Raw genomic sequence first — 27031 nt, forward strand, 5'->3', positions numbered from 1 at the left:
TGAATAAACATTTGGTAAAACATACACGGAAACTATTGTGGAGTATTTCAAATTATACCCTCTTAATTACTTAAAAAACCACATTTTTTTGCATTTGGACACTTGAGTAAGCATACCAGAATTAATACATTCTTGTGAATGTATGTTGAGAACCCTTTCTCCATCAATTACAATATTTAGAATGGAATAAATGTGTATATAAAATCATTTTGTGAGTAACTGAGCTACCCATGCTAATTTACACTTAGTATGACCACTGAAAAGTCAACAGAGGTTACTATTACTATGTAATTTTACAGGCCTGAAAGTCAATCACCAGCAACTTAAGAATTCTTTAAAAACAACTTCTATGACCCCAATTCCAAATCATCAAATCTGCAAACCACCAAATTCCCTTGAACTGCTATTTGTGTGATGTTATTTACGTATTCGTGGTCACATGAGCCTATCTCACACATTTCTGACTTCTCATAATATTTCAGAAAGAGCAGCGTCCAGGCTTCTGAGGCATATAAACATGTCCAGGGCACGCCGAGCTTGCCTTAACTAGGGCCTGCTCTTCTCCCTGGTGCCAACAGCTTTCCCAGCAATTTCGTTTCTACACTCTGTGAACGAGACCGGTGTTAATAATTTCATTTGTTCCATTCTGTTACTGGCCATTTCAAGTGAAAGGCCAGGACAGGTTCTAAACACGCTAAATTCTATAAAGCCATTAGCAATAAATTTGATCTGGCAGTTTGCTGGGACAATGGAAACTGCTGAAAGAAGTGTTAGTCATTCCGGACAAACCCACCGGGATTAAAGAATGAGTTAAGATCGTCTAAGGACGCAGTAAGGGAAAAAAAAAAAAAAAAAAACGTTGGATCTCAGTTTCCCAATTGCTTGAGGACTTTGTTAATGGCTGGTTTCAGCTTTACCTTTATTTAACTCAATTGCCCAAAGCCTTCTTTTCCTCAATTCCACTAGGTAGATTTTCTTCAGTAAACATAAATAAACCCAAAGTGCCCTTCTTTCGGTAAATTCCTGTTTATATGTGAACTTCCTCATTAAGTTGTCTACCCAGCGTTTATCAGCTAGCTCACCGAGATGCAAGCGTCGGCCTTGATTACTTTACACCTCAAGAGATCCAAACCGTGAAAGTAAGGCAAGTCCAAAGTTTGCCCAGCGGCAAGGTCTCCCGCCAGCAAAGTCCACAGCACCACCCTGCCAGCAACTTTTCTGGAGAAGCCATGCTGACTTTGGGGGCAGAAGCAAGTCAGCTAGAAATGTCACATCCCCGAGCTCACCTGCTGTGATCACACTACCCAGGTAGCCCAGTTCACCTGTTGAGGGAAGATGCTGGGAAGGAGGAGGGCGGGATGGGGTGAAGATAAAAGGAATCAGAACCACGGGTGTCCACAAATGGCATCTGCACCCCAGTTCAGCCCGCGGCAGTGGGCCACCCAGACCAGCATTCGTGCTGTGAGGGGCTCACAGGTGGGAATTGTGCTGGGCACTGAGGCTAGCAACAGGGTTCTCTCCACTGAGGACCGCCTGGAACCAAGGCTTCCCTGGGCTGAGGTTTTCTGGGACTGAGGATCTCCTGAGCTGATGCTCTCCTGGGCTGAGGCTCCCCTAGACTGAGAATCCCCTGGGCTTAGCCTCCCCTAGAGCCAGGCTTCCCAGGGCTGAGGCTTCCCTGGACTGAAGTTCCCGTGGTTCAGGGCTCCCCTGAACTGAGGCTCCCCTTGGTCCAGGGTCTCCAGAGCTGAGGCTCTCCTGGACTGAGGCTCTTCTGAGCGGAGATTCCCCTTGACCAAAGCTCACCTGGGGCTGAGGGCTGGAAGGCACTGTCCCGCTCCCCTGGCGCCCTGGAAGGGGGCATCTGGAAGGCCCAGCGCGCACCAAAGGGTCCGGCCGGGCACAGCTTGAGCGGCACCGGGCTGGCAGGCAGCGGCCGAAGCTGCGGACACTCGGGACCCGGCGCTGGGCGCGGGGGCGGGGGCGCGTGCGTGGGTCCGGCCCCTGCACGCAGCAAGTTCTCGATCAGGAAACTCTTGCCCAGACTGCCAAAGCCGGGCGCAGGGAGGCCGAGGAGTGCTGAGGACGCCACCACATCCCAGTAAGCTCCGGCCTGGGCCGCCACAGCGCTGGGCAACATGATGCGCGCCCACTGCCCGGGGAGCCGTGGGGAGCGAGTGCGCGGGGACAGGGAGAGGGCGCGGGGAATCGGGGCTGCAGGGTGCGTCCTTGGCCCTCAGCGGCTCCCCTGGCAGCCTCCGGGAACAGTCTGCAGATCCGGACAGGGTTTTCTGGCCGGGATGGAAGGTGTGTCCGGCCCATCCATTCATGTCATCCTGCCCACAAAGTGACAGATGCGGCCAACAATGAGGGCAATGGGAATCCTGGCTCCGGCGAGGGGAGGGGACTCTTGCTGAGGAGGTGGGCGTGGAGGGGACGGGAAAGAGGCGCTGCCACTCTGCCTGCCAAGCCTTGACCCTGCTCCTGGAGCCCCAGGCCCTCTGGTATTGGTTATCATGAACCCCAGGGGACATGAACTCAGTCGCTGAAGCCTGGTTGCCATCAGGGAGAATAAAAAACGTTGACATTAGAACCACTGATAACTCTCTTGTAGGTTTTTATGGGTTTCTCTGTTTTAAGAAGAAAGGAAATGTGTTTTTCTTGGATTTTCTGCAAAAAATAAAATCGTTTCCAGTGATTCACCTCAGGTTTTATAAGATTGTTTAAAGGATTCTGGAGAGAGGTGGCCACACCTGCAGTCTAGAAGAGATAATGTAATCAGTTTTCATCTAAAGAAGCTGAGCTTAGGGGCAGAAGAGGTGGCTCAGTGGTTAACTATGCTTGCTGCTCTTAACAGAGGACCTGAGTTCGGGTTCAGTTCCCAGCATCCAGCTCACAACCCACTGTAATTCCAGCTCCAGGGGACTGGATGCCCTCTTCTGGCCTCCACAGGCACCTACACCGCAAGTATGCATACCTGCAAAGGGACTTTTTTTTTTTTTTTTTTTTTTTTTTTTTAGATCTTATTCCTTCTTGGGAGGCAGAGGCAGGTGGATTTCTGAGTTCGAGGCCAGCCTGGTCTCCAGAGTGAGTTCCAGGACAGCCAGGGCTACACAGAGAAACCCTGTCTCGAAAAACAAAACAAAACAAAAAAAAACAAAAAAAAAATCTTATTCCTTAACTAATGTCAGTGGGAGACTGAATAGACAAAAAGCATATGAAGGCGGGGTGGGGGGTGGGGAGGAGAAAGAAGGAGGGAGGGAGAGAGAGAAAGGGGGGATGGGACTTTAACTACAAGGCTTCAAAAACTTCTCATTTTGGAAACTATCAATGGGGTGTTAAAACTGTGATTCCAATTAACACCTACTCTCCTTCCCTAATTTAGACAGATTTATTTAGGATAGGACTTCATTAGAGTTTCTGCAAAGTTGGAGTCCAGTGTATAGTTCTACTCCTTGCCCCTAAAAATAATTTGGGCTTGGTTTCAATTTACTTAAATGCCTGTTTTGAGTTGCCAGGTTAGACAGCTAATTTTCCTTTTAAGATTTCTTCTTTTGGGAACCATCAGGATGGTTCAGTGACTAAAAGCAGTTGCTGCCAAGCCTGATGACCTGTGTTTGATCTCTGGAACTCATGTGGTTGGGGAGAACTGACTTCTAAACGTTGTCCTCTGGCTTCCACACAAGTGCTATGGAATGCAGACACCACACACACACACACACACACACACACACACACCATAAGCACAGTTTGTTGCTACTGTTTCACTTCATCTCAGTGAGATGGTTACTTTATACTTTAGTGACGCCGATACTTACTATAAAGATCCCTCCTCAGAGATCACCTCCAGTAGTCAAATCCATGAAGTTGCTACCGTTGCTTTCTAATAGGACAGGCAGCTTTATCACCATGGTAATTGAGCAAAATTATTTGCAAGGCTGATGTATACCATCAATATACATTCCCTTATTGATTTAACCAATAGACCTTTGTCGAATATTTAGTGTTGAAGATAGTGGTTCTAGGAACATATAGAAAAGACCTAGTCCTTGCACTGTAGGAACTCTCAGCCTAGTGGCAATAGAAAGGCAACATCTGTGGGAGGATTTCACACTGGAGGGACTATGTGATGTAGAGCCTTCTGGAAGTCTTCCCAGAACGGAGTCTCCGACATAACTACGGTAGTATTTGAAGAGAGCATGTGGAGTTGTAACTATTGAGATGGATGAGTGGCGGAAGAGATTAGATGACCGCTGTCATTCCTTCATGGTATCTTCCATCTCTTCCCAGTGGTTGCACCAGGCATAGTAGCATATGCTTTACCCACGTTAGCTCATTTACAATATCTTCATATTACCATTGGGGTGGCACTGTCGCCTAACCCAGTGTGGCCGGAGTAGCACACGGACAAAGCTATACTGAGCTAAATCCCAAGTGAGGATTCTACAGCTTCGCTCTTAACCATTTCGTTTGATTGTGTCTCTCTCCGTGAGCCTAGGGGCTCGTGCTGGATGGTCACCTATTTCTTTGTGCAAGTGAGGATGAAAAGCAGGCCTTCCTTTTTCTTTAGTGGCCAATAACAAGGAAGACCTGAGTCAAGACTGACTGTTCCCTCAGCTCACCGCTGTTGGAGAAATCTAGATACAATATAATAGGGAGTTTAATAACATTGGTGACAAGAAGAAAGGAATCCCAGAGACCCACGTTGCAAAGGTTGAGTCTATGACTGGAGCTCTGAACAAGGGCCAGGTCCCTGCTCCCCAAAGGGTATTCAGTAGTCTCTGGAGATTTAGAGGACTGAGAGAACATGTGACAGGGACATGTCTCCTGGGGTTTTGTAAACAGAGGTGAGGGATTCTGCTAGACATCCTACAGCCTAACTATTGAACTGTGCTAGCCTGAACTGTGGCTAGCTCCCCCAGCACAGAACTGTCTGATCTGATGATTGTCAGTGCCACAGCCAAGTTGATGATAGAAGACAACGGGTTAGGTGAGGTGGCTTCTGCTTTTAGAATTTGATGATTCAGAGTCAACTCTCTTGCTAGCATGAAGACCTGCAGGATGGGGTCAAGTTTTACATTGGGAAGTTGATCTAAAATGTAGAAAGAGGTGTTCTGGTATCTGTAAAGTCTTCTTGGGTGAATCCATGGTGAGAAGAGAAATCAAGAAGAAAATTCTGGAGAATGCCAACATTTGAAGAGACAGATAGCCAAAAGGAAACTGTGAGCAAGCCTGGAAAGCAACAAGAACTTGAAGGTAGAAATCATTACAGTGCAAACAATGAGACCATGAGAACTGTGTCTTCGCAAATGGATGGACACTCATGATGAAAACACTAGAGGCTCCAAGTTCTCTCTGTACACTCTCCCCCACCCTCACTTAGCCGTTTTGCCAAGGGATGGCACAGGAAGGCTTTGGCAAGGAGCTAGAACCTTGATATTAGACCTCCGTAGCCTCCAGTGCTCTGAGACATATATTTCTTTATTTTATAAATTACCAGGTGTGCTGTTCTGTTAAAAAGAAAAAAAAAATCAAATAGGCTAAGTCAGAAAGTTAGAGACAATGGTGCGAATTAGGATGTTTCAACAACAAAGGATGGGAGGCCTTGGTAAGGAATATGCTGTATGTTATATGTCTAGTGCTTTCCTGTATCAAAAAGATGGCCAGACACATTGCACCTCTCTCCCTTATAGGAGGGGTTATGTCTGATGAAATCCAGGTAGACGTGAATTTTTTTGCTGCCCTCTTGTCCACTTCAGGTGTAGAGATCTAGCTGAGAACCACCATGAGTCCCTGGGGAATGCTGACACCAAAGGCAGAATTAGCCAAGACCTCCATGTTCACAGAAGATGGATAAACAACCATACCAATAGACCAGGACCTTCAGGACCTTCATGAGAAATAACGCTGACTGGATAGTGCTGTCGAGACTCAGGGATCTCTCTCCAAAGTGTATCCTTGAGTACGCTAATGTGCTCTTCCAAAAATGGCCCCCTCCACACACATACACATAAAGAACAGTTTGATCCTTAAAGACTTAAGCAGGAGCCTTTTCAAGAGGAAAGCAGTTTGTTGAGAGTTAGCAGAAGGGAATAAAGGGGTAAGTAAATACAGAGGAGCAAACAAGGGAACTGATAAAGGGATTATTGCATTGTCTTCTTCCAGGGAGACAAAGATCTACTCGCCCCAGGCAGGGAGCCACCAACAGCCCAAAGACATGGTTTCATCCAAGCACAGCTGGGTGAACCGATGAATTAACCTGGGTCACTTTCAGAAGCATGGATGAGGAGTTACCTACAGGAGCATGAGCTGCTGACGGGAAGTCTGTCTCCTTGCCAACAACAATAAGTTAACTGCTTATATAGTCTCAGGGAAGTGTGGGGCTCTATGCTACTTGTGAGACACTTAGTAGGACCGCCTCATGAGTCTCCTGTGACTTGCCTTCTGAAATGAGGAAATGTGAGTAGATCCAATCCTGTGAGGATTTTGTGTGTGTGATCACAGCTACTAAACCCAGGATGACAGTGACCAGGCAGTACCCCAGCGCAGGGAGTTCTGGAGCAGAAAGAAGACACAAGCATCTGTGATGAGGGGAAAGAGGTTATTCTGAAAGAGATCTGAAGTAAAGGAGTGATGGAGTGTTTGAATGAGCAAGGACCTTGTCCTTAAGGGCTGAGAGAAAGCAGCATCCATAGCTCAACTGAGACAATTTCAATTGAGGAAGGGCGAACACATCTTGCCCTTTCACGAGAGAATATGGGGAAACATAGAGGAATTCAAAGAGGTTTGCTTGTGCCCTGCAGCTGCTATCTCTTGAACAAGCTATGGAGAAAAGAGGGACTTAGCTGAGAGCTGTGCTTGAAGCCTCCTGCCCCTGGTGTTTCCTCTGTGTAATGGGTTGGTTTCCTTTATAGTCCATATTAATGCTGTTTGTTTGTTTGTTTGTTTGTTTAGCATATTGTGTATTCTCCACTGTTCTGTTTCTGGGCCCAGTCATATGATCTGTTTTCCTAGACAGGATGAGAAGTGGAGTCTTGTAAAAGCACTTGGGAGCCCCTTCTTCCTCTCTTGGATTCCTGTGCTTTCTGGTAGAAGGAGATGAGGGAGAAGCTGAATTATCTCCAGATCTCAGTTGATGATACCTACCTGAGTCAGCAGCCCATCCCAGAGCACCAGATCCAACCAATAGACCCAAACTCACAAGAAAGAACAAATGATTATTGTTTTTTTTTGTTGGATATTATATTTACATTTCAGATTTTATCCCTTTACCCCATTCCCCCACCACCCAGGAACCACCTATCCCATCCCCCCTCCTCATGCTTCTATGAGGATATGCCCCCACCTACCCCCCAACTCCCACCTCCCCACCCTCGAATTCCCCACACACACTCGGTGTTCAGCCTTCATGGGGCCAAGGATCTCCTCTCCCACAAGGCCATCCTCCCCTACATATACAGATGAAGTCATGGGTCCCTCCCTATGTGCTCCCAGGCTGGTGGTTTAGACCCTGGGGAGCTCTGGTTGGTTGGTGTTGTTGCTCTCCTCATGGAGCCACCAACCCTTTCAGTTCCTTCAGTCTTCTCTCTAACTTCTCCATTGGGAAACCCTTGATCAGATCAGTGGTTAGCTGTGAGCATCTGCCTCTAAATATGTCAGACTCTGGCAGACCGCTAAGGAGACAGCTATATCAGGCTCTTGTCAGCATGCACTTCCTGCCATCTACATCTACCTTTGTGTCTACCTTTGGTGACTGCACATGGGATGAATACCCAGGTGGAATGGTCTCCAGATGGCCCCTCTTTCAGTTTCTGTCCCACACTTTGTCTCCATATTTGCTCCCTTGAGTATTTTGTTACTCCTTCTAAGTAGGACCAAGGCATTCACACTTGGTCTTCCTTCTTTGTGAGCTTCGTGTGGTCTGTGAGTTGAATGTTGGCTATTTCAAGCTTTGGGGCTAATATCCACTTATCAGTGAGTAAATACCATATGTGTTCTTTTGTGATTGGGTTAACTCACTCAGGATGATATCTAGTCCCATCCATTTACCTAAGAATTTCTCAAATTAAATATTTTTAATAGCTGAGTAGTACCACATTTTTTTGTATCCATTCCTCTGTTAAAGGACATCTGGGTTCTTTCCAGCTTGTGGCTATTATAAATAAGGCTGCTATGAACATAGTGGAGCATATGTCCTTGTTATATGTTGGAGCATCTTCTGGGTATATGCCCAGGAGTGGTATAGCTGGGTCCACAGGTAATGCTATGTCCAATTTTCTGATGAACTGCCAGACTGATTTCCAGAGTGGTTGTACCAGCTTGCAATCCCACCAACCATGGAGGAGTGTTCCTCTTTCTCCACATCCTCGCCAGCATCTACTGTCACCTGAGTTTTTGATCTTAGCCATTCTGACTGGTGTGAGGTGGTATCTCAGGGTTGTTTTGATTTGCATTTCCCTGATGACTAAGGATGTTGAGCACTTCTTAAGGTGCTACTCGGCCATTCGAGTTTCCTCGGTTGAGAATTCTTTCTTTAGCTCTCTACCCCATTTTTAATGACACCCTTCACAATAGTCACAAATAAAATAAAATATCTTGGAGTGAATCTAACCAAGCAAGTGAAAGATCTGTATGACAAGAACTTCAAGTCTCTGAAGAAAGAAATTGAAGAAGATCTCAGAAGATGGAAAGATCTCCCATGCTCCTGGATTGGCAGGATTAATTTAGTAAAAATGGCCATCTTGCCAAATCTACAGATTCAATGCAATCCCCATCAAAATTCCAAATCAATTCTTCATAGAGATAGAAAGAGCAATTTGCAAATTCATTTGGAATAACAAAAAAAAAAAAAAAAAAAAAAAAAAAAAAAACCCAGAATATCGAGAACTATTCTCAACAAGAATTTCTGGAGGAATCACCATCCCTGACCTCAAACTGTACTACAGAGCAGTAGTAATAAAAACTGCATGCTATTGGTACAGAGACAGGCAGGAAGATCAATGGAATAGAATTGAAGATCCAGAAATGAACCCACGCACCTATGGTCACTTGATCTTTGACAAAGGAGCTAAAACCATCCAGTGGAAAAAGGACAACATTTTCAACAAATGGTGCTGGCTCAACTGGAGGTCAATATGTAGAAGAATGCAAATCAATACATTCTTCTCTCCTTGTACAGATCTCAAGTCCAGGTGGATAAAGGACCTTCACATAAAACCAGATACACTGAAATAGACGAGAAGTTGGGGAAGACCCTCAAATACTTAGGCACAGGGTGAAAGTTCCTGAACCGAACACCAATGGCTTATGCTCTAAGATCAAGAATTGACAAATGGGACCTCATAAAATTGTAAAGACAAAACAGCAACCAACAGATTGGGAAAAGATCATTACCAATCCTATATCCAATAGAGGGCTAATATCCAATATATACAAAGAACTCAAGAAATTAGACTCCAGACAACCAAATAACCCCATTAAAAAATGATTACTGTTTTAAACCAGAGAGTTGGGGATGGGTTATTACTCAAACTGTACTGAACACTCAGGACAATGGATTTTGGCTTCCTTGGGATCTGTTTCCTTATTGGTAATAATACATTTATCCCTCCCTCATAAAGCTGTTGCATTGTGTTTTGCTTTTAAAATCTTGCTCAATGATGCCACTGTCAGTTGGATCAAATTACAGTCATGATTAACATGAAGTTTAAAATGAGGTTATTTGTTGAAGGTAAAGGCAAGAGAGTAGAGTCAGTGTAGGTGAGAAGAATAGGGAGGGGCCTGACTAAGGTTTGAGGACATGAGTTTGCAGTTTTGTTTGGTTTTGTTTTTTCAGTGAGCAGACAACACTATCTTATCTGCTCCAAAAGGACCTATAAGTTAAAAGAGTGATAAACTATCCATGACAAGTTAGTTCTTCTAGCAAGCTGTGTTTTCAAAGGGACCTAGATAACCACGTGCCTCTGAAGATATGGATATTAAGGTGTAGACTGAGAATGAGAGATAGGAGAAAGAAAAAAACACATCTTGGGGAGGCAGAGCACAGTGGTGTCAGTGGGACATACACTTTGTGTATCAGAAACACCATCATAAAAATAGTTATTAAGTAAATGGTTATGATCATGAAGAGGTAAGATTGTCAAAGCCTGTAGTAGGAACTGATCAGCCCAAGGTAGATGTTACAGGGACAAGCTGTATGATGGTCTTTTACATATTTGTATTTTTATCCATAGATTTGCACTGTACCCAACCTTGGCAGAGAAGCTTCTTATTGCCAAGCAAAGGTTAATTCGGAGACCATAACTGACCTGAATGCTGAGGCTCAGCAGCTGTAAGTACCGTGGAACATCTGCATAGACACTCTCCATCCCAAGTACTGTGGAACATCTGCAGAGACGCTCTCCATCCCAACCCCAAGGCTCAGAGAGCATCATGGAAGCTAGGTGTCGGGGGGTGGGGGGTGCTGAAAAATGGAACTCAGCCACTGTGGTTCTCTGCACAAGATCAAACCAATTAAAAATTCCAGCTTGGGGTTGAAAGGTGCTCCCAAAGCCCCACCTCTAGTTGAAGAGCTATATGCAGTTGTTGGCTACTGTGGGAGGAAGAGTCACTTTTCTTTAAGGAGTGGCAATAGCAGGTTGTCAGTGTCCCATTGAATACCCCCAGTGCCATAGGCAAATGTGAAACACTGATTGGACTCAATGTGTTTCAAGAAGAGGAGGAGGAGGAAGAGGAGGAAGAGGAGGAAGAGGAGGAAGAGGAGGAAGAGGAGGAAGAGGAGGAGGAGGAGAAGGAGGAGAAGGAGGAGGAGGAGGAGAAGGAGGAAGAAGAAGAAGAAGAAGAAGAAGAAGAAGAAGAAGAAGAAGAAGAAGAAGAAGAAGAAGAAGAAGAAGAAGAAGAAGAAGAAGGTGGTAGTGGTTAAGAGCACTGGCTGTTCTTCCAGAGGTCCTGAGTTCAATTCCTAACACCCACATGGAGGCTCACAATCATCTGTAATGGGATTTGATGCCCTCTTCTAGCCCAAAGGTATACATGCAGAGAGAGTACACGCAGAGAGAGTACACATACATAAAATAAACAAAGGAGGAGGAGGAGGAGTCCTGAAGCTATAAACAAGATATACTGGGGAAGAGGAGGCACATATAGTTAAGATGCATTGTCTACATCTATGAAAGTTTCAAAGAATAATTGTTTTAAACTGCTAGGATTTTCAAGAGACAGAAGTTCACATGAACGAGGCTGCTCAACATACAGTTAAGGGAGCAGGTGACAGGCTAAGGTTTCAGTGAAGCAGAAACCCAAGGGTTCTTTGGAAAGTTAGTTGTGTTGGATGGTGTTCTGCAAGCACATGAAGGAACGTTTCACTGAAGCAGACACAGGAGAAAAGGTGTTCTGCTAAAGCAAGTACATGAAAGGACACGTGATGAAGGATTCTTTGCTAACAACACACTTGTATTGGTTTGCCTTACATTGTATAGTTGAGCTCCATTTGTCAGGACTCCATAGAGAGAAAAGTGAAAAAAAAAAAAAAAAAAAAAAAAAAAACAACCTTCTGGTGATAGGCTGTGGCTTCTTGTCCCTTCCACAGACTTAGGCTGACTGGCAGAGTGATGTCAACTGAGACAGGCACACATGCTGAGGCAAGACCCATGGAGGACACGTGATGTTTGGAGGGCGTATAAATAGAACTTCACAGATGTGGATTTTCACTTCTCTGAGAGAGGAACACCCAAGAACTCCTGGCATCCCTCTGGGTCCCTCCTGCTGACTAGTGCCAAGGCTGAGGGCTGGCTGTCTCTGCTAGGTAGTGCCACTGCTGCTGATTCATGTTTGCTATCCTGACACTGGACTGCTGGCGTATCTGTGATGTGCTTGTGAGTGAACTGAGCTGCGGCTGCTGACCTGTGACCTGAACCGCTGATTTCCAGACAACACAGATGGGAGTTGCTCCAAAGATCCTTTCTAAACAGGTCCACTTCCCATCCCATATCCTTTCTTTTCCACTACCTCTGGTGGGTGGCGGACTACAAGGGAGGCTAAAGCATTCAAGAACCGTCATTAAAAGTAGAGCTTTGAAAAACTTAAGGTTTCATTTCACGAAGTCTGAAATATCCCCGTAGAAACTGATTCACCAAGGACACCCAACCAACTTTCTTACACGTGGTAGGAAAAGCAGGGTTGATGACAACCCCAGAGCTTCAGTCTTAGAATACTGCCGGCAAGTTAATTTTCTCCATTTGCAGTAGAGATAGTGTTGGCAAAAGCTCTGATGCCATGTCTGCACTTGGACCTAGAGAGGCAGGCTGGGATGACTAGATATAAATGATTCCTGAGGAAAACCATCGTGTCCAAGGATATGGTGATAGTTATCCTGCAACAATGAAACAGAGGTCGGTACAGTAAACCAAACAGCAACTATGTGCACCATCCATCACATATGCAGGACTATGATGTCATGTCTACATGATACCTATAGTTTAAAACGTCAGGTTGTGGCTCCAGAAGCCGCATAACACATAGAGCCCCATGCTCAGAAATGTCTGAGTCTGCTTCTATGACACAGTGAGCTTGGAAGACCTGCTCCTGTAAGAGAAAAGGAGACCTGTATGGGATCACATTGAAATGGCACAGGGACCAAACCGAGCCATGTACTGGTAAGATGGAATGACTTGTGTATGAAAATGAATATTGACTACAGCGACCTGGAGCACACAATGAGTTTTTTTTTTTTTTTTTTTTTAAAAAAAAACCTGTGAGTTCATGGTTAATGATAATAACTGTAATAATAATAACAATAGCAATACAAAAACTTGCTACTTCCTTGGCAGTGTTGAGTGCTAAGGTACTAATTCACTAGCGCACACACTAGAACATTATTCTGTACTTGAGTATAATCAAGCAATTGATAATGGGTGATTACCCCTTCATAGAAGAGTCTGTATATAAGACAACAAATGCAGAAGGAATGACAGAATTACTGTCTTATCATTACAAAGAAGATAGATGAATTGGTACGGGACACTCGAATGCATGTTGACTTTATCTCACAAGACAGTGTCATGTTATTTGTTTCCTGACAAAGGCCCAGTTACTGGCTTTTCAGTCTACAGGCCTTCCACACTAAGCAAAGTTGTGTAACTTAATTTGGCCAAGTAGATAGTAAGTGTGGGCTTGAGAAAATACAGGGGAGTTTCTTCTTCCATCCTTGGAATGAAACATGGGGTGACTCTTACAAACACACACTACATGGCACAGAACTGATCCAGCTGAGATCATCCTAAGCCAGCCAGATGCCAACCTCTTATGGAGTCTTGCTGAGGAATTTAAATAATATCTGGATTTGATCAGATTTCTTCATAGACTAGAAAAGTGTATTCATTCCTGGGGGGGAGACCATTCAGAGGCTCGAACGTGGGGCATTCTACTGTGGGGCATTCTATAGGCAACAAAAACCAATTTCTTATAAAGCTGAGAAAAGGAGAAGAATCCTTATAGATTAAAGAGAGAGCTAAGACCCTTTGATAACACAAAACAGGAATGCTTGCATCCTCACTGGAACTAATTAATGATAGAAAGACACCTGGGAGCACTTGAGCATTGATAAATACTTGATGCTATTAAACATTTACTGTTTGGTTTCAGATGTAATAATGTATGTGGCTTTTAAGAGTTTGTGGCATATGAAGGGTGTGTGTGTGTGTGTGTGTGTGTGTGTGTACAACTAAGACTATTATTTTGCAAACTAATCCACAGGGCTATCAAGGTGATCAATGAAACAGGAAATTTTATGATTGTTGAAGTGAGATGGTGCTATTGATCCATTACATTATTTCTCTGCTTTTGATTATTTTCTTTTATTTTCCACTATAAAAATGAAAAGGTCCTTTTTAACTACCAACTATTTTCCCCAAATAGCTGCAACTAACAGTTTCCTGTATGTATTTCCATATTTACTTCATGCACGCACTGGCAAATCCTATATAGAAAAAATATGTAATCATTCCATATGAGAGGAGATTAAATTAAATAAAGTAAATCACACAGATGTTTGTCTGCCTATGAGCAAACATTTAAACATTACATAAATAAGTATATAATAATTTGAAAAGGATATTTGATACCTACAATCCAGTTCACCAAGATATTAAAAGTATACACAAATATTTTTACTTTAGTAAATATCCTCTACAAAAATACACCCCCTTTCATGAATAAAATAACACACACTTTGGAGTCAGGGATAGATAGATCTTGAATACATATTTCCACTTTTTACCAAGGGCATGTGCTTAGTTAATTGTGCAAAAGAGTCTTATGAACAATTTGCCAAGAAAGATCATAAATATCCCTGGACAAAATTGCCTTCTGAGCCTACTGCTCTGGCGATAGCTACCTGTTCAGTAGTAAAGCCTTTTCAAGTGCCAGAGCCTGCCCCAGGAAAGGCTTGCTACACATACCCTGGTCCTCTGTCAAGTCAAATGCACAAATAATTCCAGATTTTTACAGTTAAGTGCCAACCTTGCCACCTACATTTTTGTATAAGGCAAAGCATTTGCATTTGCACACATAGGACCATATCTGATTGAGAATTTAAATGGATGTCTGTCTACATTCTGACAAGATTGTAATTTTTAAAAAACCACATTTGATGACGTATCTGAGAAAAACAACCATCTTTTTATTTATTTTCTACGTGGAGCCGTTTTAGTTGTCCTTCATTCTTGTCTTTTCTTTCTAGATTGCTCTGTACCTGAACTGTGCTGAATAACTAGAAAGTCATCGGCCCAAGGAACTGATCTATCCCAGCACATTATTTTAACTCCGGGTGATGTAAACCTTAGGGCTGGTTAGCCATAACAATCAAGAAACAGCTACTATAGAACTTGGTGTATTTTTTTTTTTATCTTCATTTAATACCAGAAGATTGTTTTTCATCATCACAGTGACATTGTAAGTGATTTTGACTGTATGAATAGTTAAAGTAGTAGAGAAATATATTTCTACATTTATGCAAAAGACTATAAACCAGTGGCTCTCAACCGTCCTAATGCTGAGGCCCCTTTAATACAGTTCCTTCTCATAGCCACCGTCTCATAGAATCGGGATCGTGAACCCTAACATTGAATGCTGGCTTGTCACTGGCTGCTCTAACAATTAGGCATCTTTTAAAAAGAGGGAAAAAAAAAAAAAGAGTTCATGAGTTCTCAACAGAAAGATGACTAAGATGATCATTTTAGTGATCTTTGTAGCAAACCATTGGAAACTTAGCTATTACACAGTAACCCACCCATGGAGACATACATCCCAATAACTTAGAGCAGTAGATTGTCCTCACAGACCAACACCTACAACTGAGACCCTTGGGCAGAGCACTCCTAATTCTCAGGTTCTTTTTCCATCCAAAGAGGGGCAAACATTTCAAGCACAAGTACTTTGGCAGGCTGAGTACATTCAACTGTGTCAATAGTCATTCATTAAATGATATAATCTACACTAAATGGTCTCCAGTCCCCCCCCCCACACTGCCCCCAAATAGTCTTGTGTCTGGAATAAATCCTAGCAAGCTGGATCAGCCCTGAAAGGCGTTTGTAAATGTTTCCCGATTTGACCTGGCAGGATTCCTCCTCTGATTGTTCTCCTTTGCCTGCACATGTCCTTTCTGGCTGGCCCTGTTTGCCTTTCTGTACGTCATTCTGCTGGGCTTCTCGAGGGCTCTTTGCTGATTCTTCTCTGTAACTGGGAGACTTCCCAGTTTCTTTGCAAGCCATTCAGCTATCTTGGCATCCCTTGTTCACTGATCAATTCGAACCAGTTTTCCACTCCTGCCTCTTGGACCCAAGTGGAGTGTGGGAGGTTCCTGGAGAGCTTTTGAGGAAGTGACTCTGGATGCTGCTAAGCAGAAGGCTTTTCAGCTGCTCTTCGCTAGCCTGTCCTCAGCCACAGGTGCCTCTCATTCAAATGGAAATCTTACCAAATGTTCTAATCTGACCAGAACTACTACAGAAAACAGGGATGCTGGTAGAATTGTGAATTTCATCAGATTTACCAAATTAGTCCCTTCAGATAAACATCGCTTTATGTTTACTGCAAAAAAATAAAATAATAAAGAATATGTAAAAGCTAATTCTATGTGTAGCAGTTAAGGTGGAGACTCTTGAAACATGTTTGTTTTCCTCTTGCTTTAGAGAAATAATTATCAACCTTCCTGACGCTGTGACCCTGCAATAGTTTCTCGTGCTGTGCTGACCCCCAACCATAAGAATAACTTCATTGCTTCTTCATAACTATAATTTTGCTACTGAGTTGAATTGTAATTCAAGCATCTACTATGCAGGATGGTCTTAGGAAGGCCAACCCCAAGTTGAGAACCACCGCTTTAAAGTATTATTTGCTGGCAAGCATGTGCCACCCCATATTATGGGTTTCATAGATACACACAAAATCCCCCTTCCACTACTCTGTTGAGTTTCTCAGCTTTGACTTATTTGGAAAGTCCATTTAAGTGCAAGCCACAATATACCACAAACGCCTGAAGTGAACATCATTTGACAGGTATTTAAATTACAGCGTTATCCTCAGGCACCATCCTTATCAAAGTCAAGCTAATTTTTTTTTCATATTCAGAGATTATTCTACTCTTTATAATTCCACCCACGAACCTGCCCCAATCCCACCCCAAAATCCCTGCCTCAACTATGCATTCTCCCTGTAACATAAATGTGCCACTGCTCAGTAATGAGCCTGATAAATGGAACACCATTTTTTTCTCATTTGTTCTGAAATTATAATAATGCATTGTTTAAAATGTGTTCATGGTTACTTGATAAAACATGATAAAGAAAAACTGTATTCAGGACTGGCAAGGCAAGTATTAGGGTGGCAACTGGACCTTGAAATAGGAAGAAGACTCCTATAGAGTATGAATGGGATTCTTGCCAGGGTGACCTGCCACCATTTGATGGTTGGGGACAGACACACACACACACACACACACACACACACACACACACACACCAAGGCAACCCAGAATCTGAATGAGCAGTTTGAAGTACTGAGGCAGAGGCCATGCAGAGTGCTGCTTACTGTCTTGCTCCTCCTGGCTTTCTTTGTTTTCTTATGAACTCCAGGATCACCTACTCAAGGCTAGCACCATCGACAATGGGAAGTGCTCTCCTATGTCAATCATCAATCAAAAAAATATCCCACAGGCTCACCTACATGCTAATCTGGTGGAAGCATTTTCTCAGGTGAGGTTCCCTCTTTCTAAGTGACTCTAACTCAGCTCATGTCAAGTTAACAGAACACTAGCCAACACGGTATTAAACAAGATAATTGCATGGTATCTGTCCTTGAGTCTATTTTGTGATAGATTATATCTCTTAATTTATGCATGTTAAACTATCCCTGCATCTCTGGAATGAAGCCAACTTGATCTTGGTAGAAAAATTTTTAGTTTGTTTCTTTTTATTGAAAATAGATTTTTTTTTCTCATACAATGTATCCTGATTATAATTTCCCCTCCCTCTACTCCTCCCAACCCCCCTTCCATCTAGATCCATTCCAGTCCTATCTCTCATTAGAAAACAAACAGGCTTTATGCTATATTAATATAACAAAATAAAACAAAAACTAATACATCAGAATTGAACAAAAAAAGAAAAAAAAGCAGAAGGAAAAGAGCCCAACGAAAGGCACAATTGCCTTTATTGTATTGAGGAATGGCCCTTGTATCCCTAATCTATCCAGACTTTTATCATGAAGGGGATTTGGAGTAATCAAAGGCATTTTCTGCATCTGATGATATTATTATGTATTTTTTGTCTCTCAGGTTTATTATTAATTTATGTACATTGAACCATCTCTATATCTCTGAGATGAAACCTACTTGATTATGGTAGATAGTATTTTTGATGTGTTCTTGGATTCAGTTTGGAAGTACTTTATTTAGAATCTTTGCATCTGTGTTCATAAAGGAAATTGGTCTTTAATTCTCTCTTTTTTTTTTATTGGGTTTTTGTGTAATTTAGATATCAGAGTAACTGTCACCTGGTTTTTAAAATTTGGACAATGTTTCTTCTGTTATATAGTAAATATATATGTTAGATATGTTATATATATGAAGTTATATATATGGTGATAGTAGCTCTTCTCTGAAAGTCTGTGTTAGAACCATTTGGCCCTGAACTGTTCTTGGTTAAGACTTTTAATTATTGCCTCTATTTCTCTAGGAATTATGTGTTTGTTTAAATCATGTATTTGATCTTGTCTTAACTTGGTAAGTGATATAAATTGAGAATATATATATATTTGAGATTTCCCAATTTGATGAGTACATGTTTGTTCTTAAAGTATATCTTATGGATTTCTGGATTTCCTCGGTGTCTGTTGTTATATCCTCTTTTCATTTCTAGTTATGTTAATTTAGATGGTCTTTCTCTGCCTTTTAGTTGATTTGGATAAGGGTTTGCCAATCTTATTGATTTTCTCAATGAACCAACTCTTTGTTTCATTGATTTGTTGTACTGTTTTTGTTTGTTTGTTTGTTTCTGTTATTGATTCCAGCCCTGAGTTTATTTCTTGCTGTCTATTCCTTTTTGGTGTAATTTTTTCTTTTTATCCTAGAGAGTTCATGTGTACTGTTAGGTTACGAGTAAGAAGTAGCTCCAATTTCTTATGTAGACACTAAGTGCTATGAACTGGCCTCTTTCAACCACCATTTTTACTGTATTCTCAAAGTTTGGGTATATTGTGTTTCCATTTTCATTCAAGAAAATACTTCGATTTCCCTCTTAATTTCTGTTCTGACCCATTTTCCATTCACTTGTGGGTTGTTCAGTTTCCCTGAGTTTTAAGCGTTCTGTCATTTCTGTTGCTGTTGAGACCCACCGTTAATCCCTGGTGGTCAAATAGAATGGACAGTATTATTTCAATTTTCTTGTAACTGTCGAGAATTTCTTCCCATCCGAGTATGTGACCAATTTTAGAGAAAGCTCCAGGAACTGCTGAGAAGAAAGTATACTCTTTAGTGTTTAGGTGAAATGCTCTGTAAATATCTGTCAGCTCCATTTGGTTTAATACTTCAGTTAGCTCCAGCATTTCTCAGTTTAGTTTTGTCTGGGATGCCTCTCTGAGGTCTCCCACTATCAGTGTGTGAGGGTCAATATGTGATGGAAGCTGTAGTAATGATTGTTTTATGAACTTGGGTGTCCTTGTTTTGGTGCATAGATGTTAAGACCTGCAATATCCTCTTGGTGGGTTTTTCCTTTGTTGAGTAGGTAGTACCCTTCCCTAGCTCTTCTCATTAGTTTTGGTTTGAAGTCTACTTTGTCATATATTACAAAGGCAACACCAGCTTGCTTCTTAGATCCATTCTTTGAAATAATTTTTCCATCCTTTCACCCTGAGGTGATGTCTATCCTTGATATTAAGATGTGATTTCTTGGAAGTAGTGGAAGGATGGACCCAGTTTTTTGTATCCATTCTGTTAGTCTGTGTCTTTTCATTGGGGAATTGAGATGGTTGATGTTGAAAGTTATCAATGAGTAGGGTTTGTTCGTTCCTGTTGTTGTTGTTGTGGTTGTGGTGGTGGTGGTGGTGGTGGTGGTGGTGGTGGTGGTTGTATGTGTTTGTGTTTTCCCTATTTTGATTTGCTGGTCTGGGATTATTTATTCCTTGTGTTTTCTTGCACATGGTTATCTTCTTTAGGTTGGTGTCTTCTCACACTTTTGGTTGGGCTGGACATGTAGATAAATTTTGTTTCATTTTGATTTCATCATGGAATAGCTTTTCCCCCATCTAGTATGATAGAAATTTTTGCTGGGAATAATAGTCTGAGCTGTCATCTCTGGTCTTATAGAGTCTACAGCACATCTATCCAGACCCTTCTGGCTTTTAGAGTCTCCATTGAAAAGTCAGTTCCAATTCTGGTAGGTCTGCCTTTACATGTTACTTAGTCTTTTTACCTTACAGCTGTTAATATTCTGACTTTGTTCTGTCTGTTTAGTATTTTGGTTACTACATTCTGAGGGGGATTTCTTTTCTGGTTCAGTCTAATTTAGTGTTCTGTATGCTTCTTGTTAGGCATCTTCTCCTTTAGGTTAGAGAAATTTTCTTCTATGATTCTTTAAAATATTTTTAAAACCCTTGTCCAGGGTTTCTTTTCTCTTATTTCCATCATTCTTAGATTTGGTCTTTTCATGGTGCCCCAGATTTTCTTGATGTTTCATGACAGGACTTTTTTAGATTTAATATTTTCCTTGACCAATGTTCCCATTTCTTCTATTATCTCTTCAGTGCCTGAGATCCACCTCCATCTCTTATATTTTGTTGGTGAGGCTTGCCTTTGAGGTTCCTGTTTGATTTCCTATATTTTTTTATTCCCAGATTTTCCTCTGTTTGGGTGCTTCAGCTACATTGAAATTCTTAGGGCCTACCATGGTAGGTTTGCTAGTCTCTAGGGGAAGACATACTGTCCTGGCTATTATTGGTTGATGGTGGTTTTACGCTGGCATCTAGACATCTGGGGTTGGGAAAATTGCACTTCTGCATGCTGCTATCTTGTCTTTGTTAGGTGGATGTTTTGTCCATTGTTTCTATTGTCATCTCTTAGGGCAGTGTAGTGGTTGTGTTGCCTGGTAGGAAACTCTCCCAGGATCCTGATAGTTGTGGTCACTGGGGGTTCCAGATAAAACATGATGCTAGGTCTTGGAGCTGATACTTAGGAATTGGAATGGACTAGGAGGTAGAGGCTGAGAGAGTCCACTGAAGGGAGGAGATCAGGGTATTCCACCAGGATCTTTAGTCCCCTAGTGTAGTTGCCTGCAGCTACGGGTTATCGGGTTCACCTGAGAGGAAGCCTGGGAATGAATGGGAATGGAGGTTGAGAGAAACGTGGGGCCAAGACAAAGTATTCTGATCAAGGCCCAAAGTTTAATATTTTGCTTTCACATATAAAGGGGAAGCCCCGCCCCCCAGAGTCTCTTCTCGGTTCATCCCAGGGGCTAGGTAAGGAGATAGCAGTCCCGAAGGTGTCAAGGCTTGCTCAGCAGGCAGTCCATTATTCTTAGTTTGGTAGCAGACTCCAAGGCACCAAGGTTGGCAGGGCAGTGCCTCTCCTAGGTCCTACTGTTGCTTGGTCTATTGTGGTAAAAGACTCACAGGTCTGCTCAGGCCTGGGGGAAGGGCCCACCCCAGGAATGGGGACCGAGAGTAAAGAGAGGCCATAACAGGTTGTCTGCTACAGAGTGGATACAGAGTGGATAATGAGACTGGGCGATTGAACATGAAAGAGAGGAGGGAGGGTAAAGATCCCAGCTCTCCTGCCTGCTTTGCTTGCTAGTCTACTTGCTTCTCTGGCAGGCTTTGGCTGGTGGGACCCAGGGAATGCCTACCAGAGTTGGCAGCTGGGATAACAGGATGAGTGGGGAGGAAGGTTGGAGGAGAAGATCTGTGAGACGGGCTGTAGATGGGCATGGAAAGAGGCAGCAGGAGTTCTGCTCTGGAGGTATGGGTGAGACTGGGGGATTTAATTTGGAAGAGAGGAACAAGAGGTACATTTTTGCAGTTAGCATACCTGCTTTGCTGGCAAGAGTAGACTGTGAGTTTCCAGGGAAAATAAAATCAAATCTAAAAAAAAAAAAAAAAAAAAAAAAAAAAAAAAAAAAAGAGGGAGCTGGAAAACAGAGGAAGTGAAGTCCTGATTGTTATCCTGGGCAGAGCCATGTCAAGAACCCAGCAGCCTCAGATCTGTGGGCAAATGGCAAGGAGTGGTGAAGCTCAGAGGAAATTGGCTGGGTCTTCCCTTCTGCTTCATGTCTGCATATGGACAGGATATAAGAAAGTGACTGCTGCCCACAGAGACTGCTCCTACAGAGATTAGATAAACCTGTCTCCTTGGCCAGGCTGAATACCACAAACCCTGCCCCCTTGTGTATCTGTATGTGATAACCCCTCCTCCTGGTTCAGCTGCAAGCACCAACCTTGCCTCCCTGTTCCACTCCATATAAAAAATCAGGATGAGCTTTTCTGCATCTAAGAATCCAGAGGACCCAATCTCAATTTCTTTTTGAGTGTCCCTGTCTCTCTTCTTCAATCCCTCACCACCCCATTCAGGTCCGTGTTCCTGGAGCCATGCCCAGGCTTGGAAAGATGGTAAGAGCCAGAGAAGTAGGAAGTTTTCTGGGACATCACATCTAAAAGTGCTGTGGAAGCTACACCCAGCTCAACACCGCGGCTGCCCAACACCGTGCGGCTGCTCAACACCGCAGGACTTGAATGAAGATGACACCAACAGACAGGCTAACACGAAAGGGGAGATCACATGGGGCCTCAACCCTAGAGAAAAGAACTGTAAGCAACGAAAGAATGGTGAGGATAGAAGAAACCATGTCTCCAAGGGAAGACTCTCCTGGTTGTTTATCCAATACCAGCCTCCCCTTAAACCACACTTATGCAAGTAACATAATACTGTCTGTGTAGGCTGTATAAAGATATAAATTTCTACATATGTATACATATATATGTAACAAGAAGTAAAGAAAGTGAATCCATGAACTTGAAAGAGCAAGGGCGGGATTCATGAGTGGTCATTGGAGGGAGGAGAGAAAAGACAAGATGTTAACAATATTTTAATTTCAAAAAATATTAGTCACTAAAAATGAAACATTTTAATAAAAATATAAAACAACAAAACAAACGAACAAGAAAACCCAGACTCTCAGGAAGTAAGCTTACAGAAGACTAAAGTTCTAGAGTTTGAAGTTAAAGATCCTGACAGGGTGCCAGGCATAGGAACGCACGCCTATAATCTCAGCAATTGGAGGCAGAGGCAGGAGGATTTCTGGGGGTTTGAGGTCACCCTGGTCTACATAGTGAGTTCCAGGACAGCCAGGGCTACATGGTGACACTGAGTTTCCAAATCAAAACAAAACAAACAAAAACAACAACAAAAAAAAAAAAAACAAAAAACAAACAAACAAAAAAAAAAAACCAGAGGGAGAAGGGGAAAGGGGGGGGGGGGGGAGGGGGAGAGGAGCTGATGGAAACAGAAATGACCAAGTATCAAGGTCACTGAGTCTTGGAAAGCCAAGAGGGTTATGCTAAAATCCTTTGAATAAGAAAATGTGGCTGGATGGATCATGGATGCCTACAACTTAGAATGAAGGCTGCCACTCAATACAGTTAATAATGGGAATTTTAAGTAATAAGATAAGATCAGTGATTAAAAAACCAAATTAAGGAGTGGAAGGACAGCTGATCAACACCAAGTGGCCGTCAGCACAGCGGGAACAGCTGATTCCTGAGGAGAAAAGCCAGGCGAAAATGTGTCAGCATTGGGTTGAGCTGGTAGTTACAGGAGACATTCATTACATTTGGCTTGCCTCCTGAGATCCTGTTGATTTTTTTATTTAAATTATCATGATTTTACTTCTTAATAATTTTAATTGAAATCTAAAAGTAATTACGTCACCTCTCCTCTTCCTTTTATTCTCCCCCAACCACTCCCATGTACTCACTCTAAGTCTTTCTCTTTCAAATTTATGATCTCTTTTCATTAAATTGGTAGAGGGGATGGTGGGGGGTGGTTGTGTTCATGTGCGCATGCGCAAGCCGCATGTGCCTTCGTTCATGCCTATGTGTGTTCCTGGGTGTGGTGTTTGTTTGACCTTGCTGATATGGCAGTGATAAGTCCAAAGGGTGTAATGTGAGGATCTGAGGTGAGGGCCAATGAGGAGTAGATGTGGGGTAGGTTATTCTCATGTTTGATGACAGTACCAATCCCAGCCGTGCAGGACTTGGTTTTCTTAAAATGATTCAAATAGGGAAGTGTTTATAGCACAAGAGGGGTTTGCTGGGGGGGGGGGGGGGGTGCTCACCTCACCTCTCCATCTCATCTCAAATATAATTCCCTGAAACCCTCTATTCGTTCAGTTTAAAGTCTCCCACCTACCAGCTACACCAGTTCCCACAATTTCCTGTTTGTCTGTCTTTGCCTAAACTGGTTCTGCTCCTTACTGTTGCCTGTCTTTGCATCCTCTAAGAAGGTCTCACACCATTGGGATATGTCTCCATATATCTCAAAACCTGCCTAGCTCAGCTTGCTACTCACCTGTTTCTGTATAACCTGCTCCCTCAAAAGGGTATGGCCTTCTCTGTGTCAAATATGGAGTGGCCTATATTCTCTGGTGCTTATAACTGCTTAAAGGCCAATAGAAACAGAGTTAATTGAATTCCCCTCTATTCTCTGGAGGCCCTTGACACGAAACATAAATGGTGGTAAAGATCACACATACGCACAACCCAAACACATGTGGCTCCCGTGTGGCTCCATTGTATCCACCTCACTCTCAGCCATCCCAGACTTGTCTGGCCAATGCCTCGCAGATTAACATCAGAAGACTGCAAATAGTTGTAGAGGCATATTTTCCCGAAAGTAGGGCAGAGCTAAGGTGGGAGGAGTAAGGAGAGGAAGAGGAGGAGCTAGGAGAGAGGACCTGAGAGAGGGGAACGTGGAAGCGAATGTTCGAGTGTCTCTAACAGTCAAAAGTAGTTGATATATCTAGGTTGGGTATTTGGTTACACCTCTGATTGTGTGGGCATCTTATTATTGAGCATTACCAAACATACAAAGCCTTTGGATAATCTAAACATTAGAGTCTCATTTCTACCAGCCGAGTAGATGGCAGGATGGTCTGGGCTAAACCTACCCTTGTGGAGATAGCATGGAAGATTGGCAGAGCCATCTTCCAGCTGGTGTCTCGGGTGGTAGAGCTGGTGTCTCAGGCCACCTGAGCTGGTGGCCTGAGCCAATCAGCTGCGAGGCTTCGATGATACACCAACGCGCCACTCGTGGCCACAGGTCTTGCCTAGTTGGGGACATGGCGGTGGCCCATATCACAAGACAGATCGGGTAAGGCTTTTTTAAAAATTCTCCCGCAGCAAATAGTAATTTGTATTTGTAAACTGTGAAAGTGTCCATGCAAAAAACGTAGCAATAAAAATATCGCCCACGTTAGTCTGGAAATAACAAACCTCCCATTTCCATGTTATTTCTTTAATAGAAAAATGCAGTGATGAGGCGTGGTGCCCCAAAGACTGATGCCATAGCAGAATCCACAGGCAAGTGTAGCTCGGTTTTCATTATTTTGTGTGCACACGTGCTCATGAAAACTAGCTTTTCTTCTTATGATTAAAAGTATGTAAGGGAGCCGGAAAGACGGCGCAGTGGTTAAGTGCATGACCTGCTTCTGCAGAGGTAACAAATTCAATCTCCAGCACCCACATCAGGCAGCTCACAACGATCTAGACCTCTAGCTTTATAGAATTCTGCACCCTCTTCTGGTCTCCTTGAGTACCAGCACATATTCATACATACACATAAAAAGGGGGCGGGGTAAATGAACCTTAAAACTATTTAAGGAGATTTTACTTAGTTAAACATTCCTGCTTTTATTCCAACAAGTGCCAGACAGTTATTTTGCTGTGATGCAGTTGAATGGTGCGCACATACACGAGTATAAGTCCTTGATGAGGTGAAATGAGTTGATTTCACTGTTTAAAATCTTTTTCCCTGCATGAGAATATTTTATGGTTTTGGCTTTGCTGATGACTTTTATTTTAAGACGGGACTGTTTTATTTTTAACTGTGTCTTTGTATTTTGTGTTCCCTTTTCTGCTGACTGACACTTAGTCGTCCTGTTATAAACCTTTTGTGGTTTGTGTGCACATTACAGCTCCTCAGAACTGATGAGCCGCTCTCAAGTTCTTTCAAAGGCGTGATAAGGCTTGGTTTTTTTTTCTTTTTCTTTTTCTTTTTTTTATTAGATATTTTATTTACACTTCAAATGCCATCCCCTTTCCCCATTCCCCCCCCACCCCCCTTAGAAAACCCCTATCCCATGCCCCCTTTTCCTTTTTGCATTTATACATTTTTTTTAAATAATGTTAATCATAAGCGTTATAAGTTTGGAATTGTTCAATCAGAGGTGTAACCCACTGACCGACCTAGATATAACAACTATCTTTGACTGGTGGAGATACATGAATATCTGCCTCCCTGTCTCCCCCCTCTTTCTCTCTTTCATCACCTAGCTTCTCCTATCCTTCTTCTCCTCCTCTTCTTACTCCTTTTCTTGCTCTCAGTACTCCTCCTACCTTAGCTCCTCCTACACATCACCCTTGCTGTTAAAATGAAACTTTTCTCTCAAAATACAATTACAGCATAATTATGCCAATTTGTACCAGTGAGGTACAAGATAGTCCTAATACCCACTCCATCATTTTGTTGACTAACCAGCACCTCTGTCATCTATCCTAACTAAAACATTTAGTTCTGAACCTGGCTTTAGGATGAATGTCAGCTGACTACCATCCACTCAAATCTTTTCTCTTACGGTAAATAGCTATAAGTTTTCAACCCCGTCAGAAATCCAGAATGACTGAGTTAACTATAATTGTGGGAAGCACAAAGCATAGCTTCTAAAACTTAGCCAATTTATAGAGACCTCTGAACACCTGAAAAGCCCCTATACTACCGAACGTTGGAGCATCAAATCTTCAGCCTTCTGGCCCAGAATCATCTGACAGACCTTGGTGATGCAGGATTATTAAGGACTGATTACTCTGTCTAGGCAGATATAATCAGTCGACTATTCTGCATGTGTGTCCTTTTCTGGACAGTAATTTGTCTGTAGATGGAGAGAGGCAATTCTTGCCTAGTGGCTGTTACCACACAACTGGAGTAACTCCAAGGATGCTCAATTTCTTCTTAGAATCCACGACAGGAAGCTGTCAGGAGCAGACAGGTCTCTAATCAATATGAACATTAATATATAAATATTTGTAGCATCAGTTCTATGGACTTCTGATGTTTTGAAAACCAACTATCCATGTAAGGTAACCTGGACTGTTTTCTGTTAACTCCTCTCAGCTATTTCTAAGTAAAATATGGAAAGCACCCTAACAATAAACTCAAAAATATAAATTTGCTATAGTCCCTTAACTCATAGGTTAACCGTCCCAAATCAGTTTAAAA

General features: G+C 42.7%; 1 protein-coding gene and 1 long non-coding RNA gene across 2 annotated transcripts in view; one reads left to right on the forward strand and one right to left on the reverse strand.

Moving 5' to 3' along the window:
* Dbx2 (developing brain homeobox 2) overlaps positions 1 to 2383 on the reverse strand; it is a 35584-nt gene extending 33201 nt beyond the window's left edge. The window contains 3 exon segments of the mRNA XM_034516884.2: positions 1807 to 2204; positions 2206 to 2293; positions 2296 to 2383. Coding sequence (XP_034372775.1) covers positions 1807 to 2204; positions 2206 to 2293; positions 2296 to 2326 — 517 coding nt within the window. The 5' untranslated portion in view covers positions 2327 to 2383.
* LOC143434147 (uncharacterized) lies at positions 1001 to 16133 on the forward strand. Its single transcript, XR_013103429.1, has 3 exons — positions 1001 to 1308; positions 10233 to 10330; positions 14738 to 16133. It is a non-coding gene; the product is annotated as an uncharacterized LOC143434147 (long non-coding RNA).
* Positions 16134 to 27031: the final 10898 nt, after the last annotated feature.

Source organism: Arvicanthis niloticus, chromosome 13 (genome assembly GCF_011762505.2).
Source record: "Arvicanthis niloticus isolate mArvNil1 chromosome 13, mArvNil1.pat.X, whole genome shotgun sequence".
Classification (NCBI taxonomy): domain Eukaryota; kingdom Metazoa; phylum Chordata; class Mammalia; order Rodentia; family Muridae; genus Arvicanthis; species Arvicanthis niloticus.